Source organism: Mustela nigripes, chromosome 1, assembly GCF_022355385.1.
Source record: "Mustela nigripes isolate SB6536 chromosome 1, MUSNIG.SB6536, whole genome shotgun sequence".
Lineage (NCBI taxonomy): Eukaryota > Metazoa > Chordata > Mammalia > Carnivora > Mustelidae > Mustela > Mustela nigripes.
Window position 1 is genome coordinate 218,502,140 of NC_081557.1, and position 9,597 is coordinate 218,511,736.

The window sequence follows — 9,597 nt, forward strand, 5'->3', positions numbered from 1 at the left end:
GTTGGAAGAATATGATTGGGTAGGGATTAAATGTACCCATTTCCATTTCTCTCTGTGAAAAAACATACTTTATTTTTTTATTTAAAAAAAATTTTTTTTATAAACATATATTTTTATCCCCAGGGGTACAGGTCTGTGAATCGCCAGGTTTACACACTTTACAGCACTCACCATAGCACATACCCTCCCCAATGTCCATAATCCCCCCCCCCTTCTCCCAACCCCCCTCCCCCCAGCAACTCTCAGTTTGTTCTGAGATTAAGAGTCACTTATGGTTTGTCTCCCTCCCAATCCCATCTTGTTTCATTTATTCTTCTCCTACCCCCTTGACCCCCCATGTTGCATCTCCACTGAAAACATACTTAATTTGTATACATTCCTAAGAAGTGGAAACTGATTGTATTCCCTGATATATCTTCTATTTTTAAATCAGTTATTGGCCTTGATTTTTATTAAAGTTAGGTAGGCATATCTTTTCCTTAGAAGTGCTTATTGGAATTTATATTTTCACTTCTTTGGGTTAATAAAAAAAATTGATGCATCAGCTAAGCTACTTTTTCTTTACAGTGTGGAGACGATCAATGATGGAAACTTTCACATTGTGGAGCTACTTGCCCTGGATCAGAGTCTGTCCCTGTCCGTGGATGGAGGGAGTCCCAAAATCATCACCAACTTATCAAAGCAGTCCACTCTGAATTTTGACTCTCCCCTCTATGTAGGAGGTAAGCTTTGTTCCAAATGCAGTAAGTTCCCAAAACCCTATGATTCTCATCATAGACCAATGCTGAAATTGTTGATCCCTGGTGTCATGGCCATCAACCCATGTAGTGATCAGTCATTGAAAGATGGACAACAAGGATACACAAAAAAGAGCCCTGGATGTGTGTTAAGTGACCTGTTTATGTCTGTCTCAGCCTGTCAATAACCAATGTCATGGTTGGACAGGTTCTTGTGGTTCTTATTGATGATTGCAAAGTGCTCATCAGCAACAGGCATCAGGAAATTTTGAAGAAAAATTAGAAGTTTCTTACTTAGAAGACCTGAAAATTACACAGCACACCTATGGTCACATAGCAAGATCTTAGGGAAAAAGAGAGAGAGTCAGAAGAGTGCATGTGTGAGAGCAAGAACACATGGGCCCAGCTTGCTGCTTTTATTGTGTCATGCTAGAAAGAAAAAGAAAAAAGGTTCTGTCAAATCTTACCATTCCAGATTGTGCTACCAGTTGCCAACTGTAGATGGTTGGATAATTATCAACAAAATCAAATGATGAATGAACGAACAAATGAATTAAATGTACAACTTGTGCTGGGGTAACAGGAAGTACTTCTGGTTTGCTAAGACCTTAAGGTGAATGAACAAGACAGAGGGCTGGGAAGGTGGACTAGGGTTTGGGATGATAGAGTGAAGATTCTGGACTTCATTTGTAACTAGCCAGAAGGCAGATGAGGAACAGGTAAAGAACAGAGGTATGGGCCAAGTTCTGAAGGAGCCCAGAGGAGAGGACCCACAAAGGAGAGAGCTTTCCTCTGTTGGGGGTGGGGAGGGGAAATAGAAACTGGAGATACAGAATTTCAGTTTTCAGGCCAAGGAGCAAGAAAGTATGTGATGTTGAATTGAGTTACATTGAATTAAATCACATTGGATGGAGGTGATTGACTGATAAAATTAACTCATTTTACAGAGAAGTGAACTAAAGTTCCTATGCAGATCAGTGTAACTGATTGGCTTAGCAGGACAAGCATTTTCACAGTGTTTGCATTAATTTCCTGCAAAATAGTAACGTTGGGATTCTCCATATTTATTATCCTCTTAAAAACTTCCTTGAAAGCATTTTTGGAATTTCCTGAAAGTCCAGAGCACTTCTATTTTTTTTTTATAATTTTCAGCATTAGAAGATCTTAACATTTTGAAAGAATTTTGGATTTTTTAGAAACCATTAAAAATCTTGGTTCAGTTCCATAAAAACTTTCTTAGTACCCACCATGTGCTGGGAACAAGGTTAACATAGGTACAAAGGTTACAACGTTGAAAATGAAATATCCCTTCTTTGCCCAGGGGAGTAGGAAAAGCTGGCATGTCTTCAAGGAACCATACATAGTGCATTGGAATAAAAATATTGCATACCAAGTCTGCCCCGCAAGTTAAATGATCTTATTGCTTCATGGAATCACAACTATGAGATGCACTAAAAAACAGAAGCCTCCATTTCTTGCCTGCACTACTGTTATCAACCATTACATCAGGTTGGGTAAAGCAAGTCACAGATAGATATAACTGTGGTTTGAGAAAAAAGAAATTATACTCACTGAGCAAATGCAATGTGTCCAACACAATGCTTCTTTGCAGTCTTAATCCTTAGAGACCTAGGTAGTAGGTATGATTTTTTGATTCATGATCCATAAGGAACTTTACAAAACGCAAGGACTTTACAAAATGTGTGCAAGTTCACGGAGCCATGAAATAATGGAGACCTCATTTGAGTCCGGGTCTTGGCCCTCCGACCCCAGAACCATCGATCTGCACCACCATTCACTTTTTAACATAGAGCAGAAAGGGAAGTGATCTAGGTTTTGTGGCTTTTTGTTTATTTCTGGACTTGTCCTTTGCTTGATTTATTGTGCTTTCATCAGAAACCATTTCACTGAACCTTTTAAAACCCCTTTCTGATGCAGTGAGGGGGGTGAGGGGACCCTATGAAATGGGAGTGCTTAGGTCAGAACATTTCTCACGAAAGGTTAAAATTGAAAAATGCCAGTCTTTCTAAGCATATAGGGTCTGGAAGAATCCAGATAGTACCTCTGTCCATCCAGGCCTGAAGGAAGCCACTTCCTGAAGGAAACCTCACTGCCAGAGAACATAGTGGGCCCATTTCCATCCAAATCTCCAAATCAGAGTGCAGTCTCAAGGGTAATTCAAATTAAAAAAAAAAAAAAATACAATGTAATCAAAAGACCCCAACCCTGATATGGATGTGGCAAAGGCAGGAGAACCTGACTTAGCAAAGGAGAGGGAGGTAACTAAGCTCATCTTTTTCTCCAAGTCTGAAATCAGGCATGTCTGGAAAAAAAAGACCATCCCTGTGTGGACTTCAGTTCACACATTTATGATGAATGGAGATGATTAAATTAAAACTAATCCCAGAACAAGGAATTTTCTTTCACTTGGGCTTTCCTGGAAATGGTACATTTCAGGTTTTTTTAACCCACTCTAGAGAGCAACTCCATTCCCAATGCCAAACGGACATAGACTAAAAGTCTAAGGTCATGAAAGTTCAAAGCCAAGACCCACAATTCAGTACTTGCCGACGTGTGACACGGGAGCACTTGCATCAAAATCAGCCTAGCTGCGTGTTATTTAGAGTCCTGCACCCCACTTCTTCTTACCAGTTAGAATGTCGAGGTGGGAATAGAATGGGGCCTGGAGAGCCACCTTCTAAACATGGACCTTTGGTGGACCTTATGTGTGACTGACTTGGAAACTGCAGTTCCTGTCCATCCCCTCATGTCACAGATGAGAAGACTCGGCTCCACAATGGTTGGAAATAACTGGCTCATGTGTACACAGACCAACAATAAAGACTTTGACCTTGAGCCTGCCTGCTGGTTTTGTACATTTATCTGTCTGACATTGGTGATGTTGGTGACATTGGCTAGAACCCAAATAGAACTTCTTTGCATAGAGAAGATGATGCTGCTACAAGGCAGGTCCCGGCCAGTGCTGAGGATCTAGGTCTTTAGAAACCAATCAGCCCTCTGGAGAGTGAGAAGGAAGTCTTCCCCAGCCTGTACCCTCCAGCCAGTAGCTCAGAGCCCAGGCAGAATGAGGGTGTGAGTACCAGGGGGATCATCAGCCACCCTGAAGGCCTCTGGCTCCCTCCCCTTACCCCACTGCAATCTGGACAGCTGCCTCAGGTAGGATCCCATCCAGGAACTATTTCAGGGTCTGGCTTAGGCCGTGGAAAGATTCCTTAGTTTTGCCAAATGAAGGTTACCAGATGACTGTCACGAGTGGAACATATATATGCAAAGCCTGCAAATTCTGTTTTTGGAGGAATTTCTTTTGTATTTCTGATTTCTTGGCATATGAAGCCTTCACTCTCAATTAGCAAGAAAATAAAAACAATGCTGATGAAGTGCTGATGTGATAGGAAGCAGGAGTGAGTTTCCCAGATGCCGACCAGCACCACTGTGGCTCAGGATGTTGGCGGCGATGAGCCGAGTTGGTTGCCAACTTAGAAGTTGGCAAGGCTGGGGTGAAAGGTCACTGTGAGCCCAGCTCTCACCCCTAAGGCTGGATGGATGGAAATGTGATCCAGAGATTGCGAGGTTCACTCATCAGCTGATCTACAGCATGGTCTTACGGGGTGACACTGAGCATGTCACCCCACCTGTCACTGTGCTTCCTGGAGCTCTGGGCTTTCTGGGCGTGTGTCTGGGTTGAAGAGGTGGGTGGAGAGAGGAGGGAGTCCAGATTTCTCCCCAATTGCTGATCTTGCCTTTGGCTACAATAGGTCTGCTTTGAGGTTTTATATGGATGCCTCCGTGTAAGGTTTTATTTGAAACAAATGTTAAAAATTAAGAGACAGGCTGCCAATGAACTTAGTTCTTTATGTTAGCTTTGCATTAGAATTGCCTGGAGCATCTCCCAAAAATTAAGTCAAAACAAAGAACCACCCAACTCTTCTCCCTTCTCCCTAGCCCCATGCTGCCCAGATAACCTGATGAGGTAGGTCTGGGTGGAGGCTCCAAACATCAGTTGTTCTCCAAAGATTTCAGGTGATTCTTACGTGTAGCCAGGTGGAGAACCACAGGCCTGGATGCTGATGACCTGTGGTTGTCCTCAACGACCCTCACCCTGACTGCCACCTTGCTGGAAGAACTCAAAGGGCTGAGGGCGGGGGTGGGGGCAAATTGATGAGGATCCCCCACAAAAAGCCCACCCACTGACCCCGTATCCCTCCGCAGGCATGCCCGGCAAGAACAATGTGGCTGCGGCCCTGCGCCAGGCCCCCGGGCAGAACGGCACCAGCTTCCATGGCTGCCTCCGCAACCTTTACATCAACAGCGAGCTGCAGGACTTTCGCAAGGTGCCCATGCAGACCGGCATTCTGCCCGGCTGTGAGCCATGCCACAAGAAGGTGTGCGCCCACGGCACGTGCCAGCCCAGCAGCCAGTCAGGCTTCACCTGTGAATGTGAAGAAGGCTGGACTGGGCCCCTGTGTGACCAGAGGACCAATGACCCCTGTCTTGGAAATAAGTAAGTTGGAGCTGCTTGGGGGTTACACACAAATACCCTAGCCCTCCAAGCAAAACCCGGGAAGGGAGGGAAGGAGGAAGAAAGGAAGAAGGGAAGGAGACCAGGGCGTGGGGGGAAGAGAGACGGAAGTCAGCCCATTGGCCCATCTCCTTCCTATTCTTTCCATCACCCTTCCAGCATTCTTATCCCCTCTACCTAATTCATGTCCGTTCCTGCCTTCCTCCTGCACTGCAGATGTGTGCACGGCACCTGCTTGCCCATCAATGCGTTCTCCTACAGCTGTAAGTGTCTGGAGGGCCATGGGGGTGTCCTCTGTGATGAAGAGGAGGATCTGTTTAACCCCTGCCAGGCGATCAAGTGCAAGCATGGGAAATGCAGGCTCTCGGGACTGGGGCAGCCCTACTGTGAATGCAGCAGTGGATATACTGGGGACAGCTGCGATCGAGGTAAGCCGACCCCTGGGCACCACCCCTTGAAGCAAGAACTCCCTGCCATCTTTGAAAAGAGAGAAAAAGGGAGACACACACATGGGCACACATACACACGGGCACACACACACACAGAGGAGTGATATGAGGAATACCAACCTCTGCATTGCCTGTAGCTGCTGCTGTTGATTGATTCCCCAGCCATAGGAAGGCACCAGATGTGAAGTGTCCTCAGCCTCCATGGCAGGAACCCATCGTGGCCTTCAGCCGTCTTCTCGCTGCTTGGCGCGCTGTGAAAAATACTCCTTTTTACTTGCTGGTGCAGCACATTAACTTTCTTCCCTTCTTACTTTTACCTGCCGTCCTCATCCATTTGTATTATTTCATATCTGACACAGAGAAGAGGCAGCTCGTAACTCTGCTCTAGGTTTAGGACAATGTCACCTTTGACCTTAGAATGAACTGATTTATCACAGCACAGCGTGCAGGTGAGAGGGATGGAAACGTGCCGACCTGCTGGCCCACCTTTCTCCTTCTCTGCGTGACCAGACTGCGCCTCGCCTCCAGCTGGCAGGCATTTTGTTGTGTGTATCGGAGGGACGAGACAAGAGGAACGTGCCCATGGAAGCGTTCAGCAGATGTCTCTTTTTGAATCAGTTCATACTAGGGTAATTTATGAAGTTAGTGGAATGTTACTTGTATTAAGTCACAGATTGAATGATATTAAACCCCAGGTCTAATAAATTAAATTGCATACTCTCTGAAACGGCTCCCTGTGGTAAACAAAACCAGCTGTTAGTAGTGTAAAAACAGAAGATGTGTATTTTTGCAATAAAGGAAAAGATTTAGGAATCCAATTTTCTTGTCAGTCCAATAGCATAGTATTTATAGTCCACATATATAGCATCCACTTTGCAGAAAATAAAGGCCAAAAAAAAAAAGTATCTTTCAAGGAACAGCAAGCTGTACCACCAGCCCATTATATGGAATATGAGTGGGGCCATGACAACCGTGGTTACCCATGGCAGACAAAGGCAGCACCTCTTGGACTGAGTTGTGGATCCATGGTCCCTTTGCAGGACTCACAGGGAATGCCCTGAAAATGCTTGTTCTTCTGTTCTTTTCTAGAAATCTCTTGCCGAGGGGAGCGGATACGAGATTATTACCAAAAGCAGCAGGGCTATGCCGCTTGCCAGACGACCAAGAAGGTGTCCAGGTTGGAATGCAGAGGCGGGTGTGTGGGAGGGCAGTGCTGCGGACCTCTGAGGAGCAAGCGACGGAAATACTCTTTCGAATGCACTGATGGGTCTTCGTTTGTGGACGAGGTCGAGAAGGTGGTGAAGTGTGGCTGTTCCAGGTGCGCCTCCTAAACGCGTCCCTGGCGGCTTGTGTCTTCGGGAGTGTTGTCTACTTCTCGACCACGGTGGACTCATTAATGCTTCATAGTGGAAATATTTGAAATATATTGTAAAATACAAAACAGACTTATTTTTATTATGAGAATAAAGACTTTTTTTTCTGCATTCGGGAAAAAAACAAATGCTTCATACTAACGCTTCCCAGATGTGAGAGAAGTAGGAAGAGATACCCGGAGGCCTCGGCACACGGAGGGGAAGTGCTGCGACTCAAATTCATCTTTGTAACATGCTGAAGACAAGCAGAAGCACAGAGACAAGGGAGAGCCAAGCTACTGTGTGCTGCCGTGACATCATCACCCAGCCCCTGACCCCCACCCCCACACTCCCCCCACCTCTCCACCCCTGTGCCCTAATTCCCATCTCTTCGGTTCTCAGTTCCCGAGGACACACCAGGCACCTGTGTGTGGTTGAGGATGCGAGGCGGAGGAGCGGAACACGAGAATTCACAGAAAACACAGTTGAGGCATATTTGGTGCAAAACAGTGTCTTGAAGACCTGGATTCTAGTCATGAGAGGGATGGGAAAGCTAACGTAACGTGTATCTTCTTTTTAAACTTCAGCATGTTAACAGAAGAAGCACACAAAAGTGTTTATCTACCGTTTTCCAGTATTAATTTTTGTAATATAAATGATAAAGGAGATGATAAAGAACCAATAGATTATTGATAAATAAATTAGTAATAATATGAATTTTTGTTTCTATGAGGTCTAAACAGCCCTATACAGTATTCAGTTCCAATGAGAAATATTTATTGTATCAAAGGACATTGTACTTAACATTTTAGGCCATTCTTTTACTGTTTCTCAATGCTTTAATATATATTAATTTATAATTGTCCTGATATTTTTGTATATTTTTCAAACTTAAAAATCAGGATCTGGGGGAGGGGGTTTGGGTTTTTTGTTTGTTTGTTTTGTTTTGTTTTTTTTTGTTTTGTTTTTGGCAATAGTACTAACATAGGGTGTTATCTTGGGATAAATATGTGTTGATCGGTTTGTTTACCTTGACATCTGACCACTGGTGTCACTGACCTACTGGCCTCATTCAGGACACCTGCAGAGAGTATGTAAAGTCTGTGTGTGAGACATTCATTGTATAGAAAGAAGGGTCCAGCCCCTCTGCAACATGTCCTCCCAGAACAGAAATGGTGTGTAGCAATTGACACTAGAAAAGTAGGTATTTTACAAATTAATATTTCCTTGACATTTTTTGCCCTTTTATTGGGGGCGGGGTGGGGAGAGAAAAGACTGTAATGTCAAGAACTGTGATTTTTTTCCCCCAAACAATAAAGCTCCTTTATTACCTTAATGTTCCTATGTTAACATGTTTGCTGCTAAATTACAATGTAGAATTGATAATGACTTATAGTGGACTGTGCTCGTCCCTTATTAAAATCCCAGGGTACCCTGTGAAGATGCAGATGTTCCTTTCCAAAAACTTTTTTTTTTACACAGAAAATTAGATGTACATGTATAATTCAGTGTGCTTTGTCTTTCTCCAGACTAATATCAGTTATACTACTGATGTTTGTAAATTAAACAGATATTTACTTCACTAACAGCTTGGTGATTTTCTTAGAAATTACAATATATTTATAGCCTACTCCTTAAGAATCTCTTAAAGTGATACAGAATGGATAGGGAAGAAAACCTGTATTCTGTTGTGGACATAAACTGTTTTATGATTAGCATATTATCAGATCAGGGACTTTGGAATGGCCACAGGAAAGGGATGGATAGAAGAACACATCCTTTGCTATGGAAAAAGTACATAGTCAACTAATTTCTTCCAAAACAATTACAAGGTGAAGTCTAACTAACTACAAATGGTATTTTTGTTTTTGTTCTTCTTTCCCCTCAATTAAAACCAGATGGAAAACAGTGAAAGACAAAGAGTGCCTTTCTCCACAGGCATCGTAGGCAAGGCTTGGAACAGGGAAACAGCACAGGCTACATGGAATATTATTAGTTAAGCACCATGCTGGAATGTCTTCATTTTCTTATAAGAAAATCTTGCACATGTGCACACATACGTGTGCACATAGACATAGGCACAGATGTCCAATCATTTATTCATTTCTGCTTAAGATGTCTATATTTTCATTGTATAAATATTATATGGTCTTTGTACAACATTTATTTATTCCCACTGTTTCATTTTTTTCAAGGACTGGGAATCACTCGTTAAACAAAGAAACATCTGCAAATATAACAGGAGTTAGATCTGTGTTTATAGGTATGTGTTATCTCAGTGACCACTATTTTCCAGGGCTTTTTATATGCCAGGCACTAGGACAACGGCTTTATATGTAATATCTCACTCTTCTCTCACTATAAACGTATGGGATTATTGGGCTTCTCTCTGACACAGACAAAGAGCTTGAAGACAGAAGAGGTGAATTCCACCCAGGCCTCTGAGACCACAGGGTCCAGCTTCAGGGGATAAAGAGGGTGTCCTCTACCAAGGGAATGTCCTCTACCAAGGGGACTTT

General features: G+C 43.5%; 1 protein-coding gene across 2 annotated transcripts in view; it reads left to right on the forward strand.

Moving 5' to 3' along the window:
* Positions 1-8,660, forward strand: part of SLIT2 (slit guidance ligand 2) — a 354,964-nt gene extending 346,304 nt beyond the window's left edge. For both annotated transcript variants that reach the window (XM_059381673.1, XM_059381682.1), the window contains 4 exons: positions 568-722; positions 4,968-5,259; positions 5,494-5,705; positions 6,816-8,660. In XM_059381673.1, coding sequence (XP_059237656.1) covers positions 568-722; positions 4,968-5,259; positions 5,494-5,705; positions 6,816-7,057 — 901 coding nt within the window. In that variant the 3' untranslated portion in view covers positions 7,058-8,660. The remainder of the gene's footprint in view (positions 1-567; positions 723-4,967; positions 5,260-5,493; positions 5,706-6,815) is intronic.
* Positions 8,661-9,597: the final 937 nt, after the last annotated feature.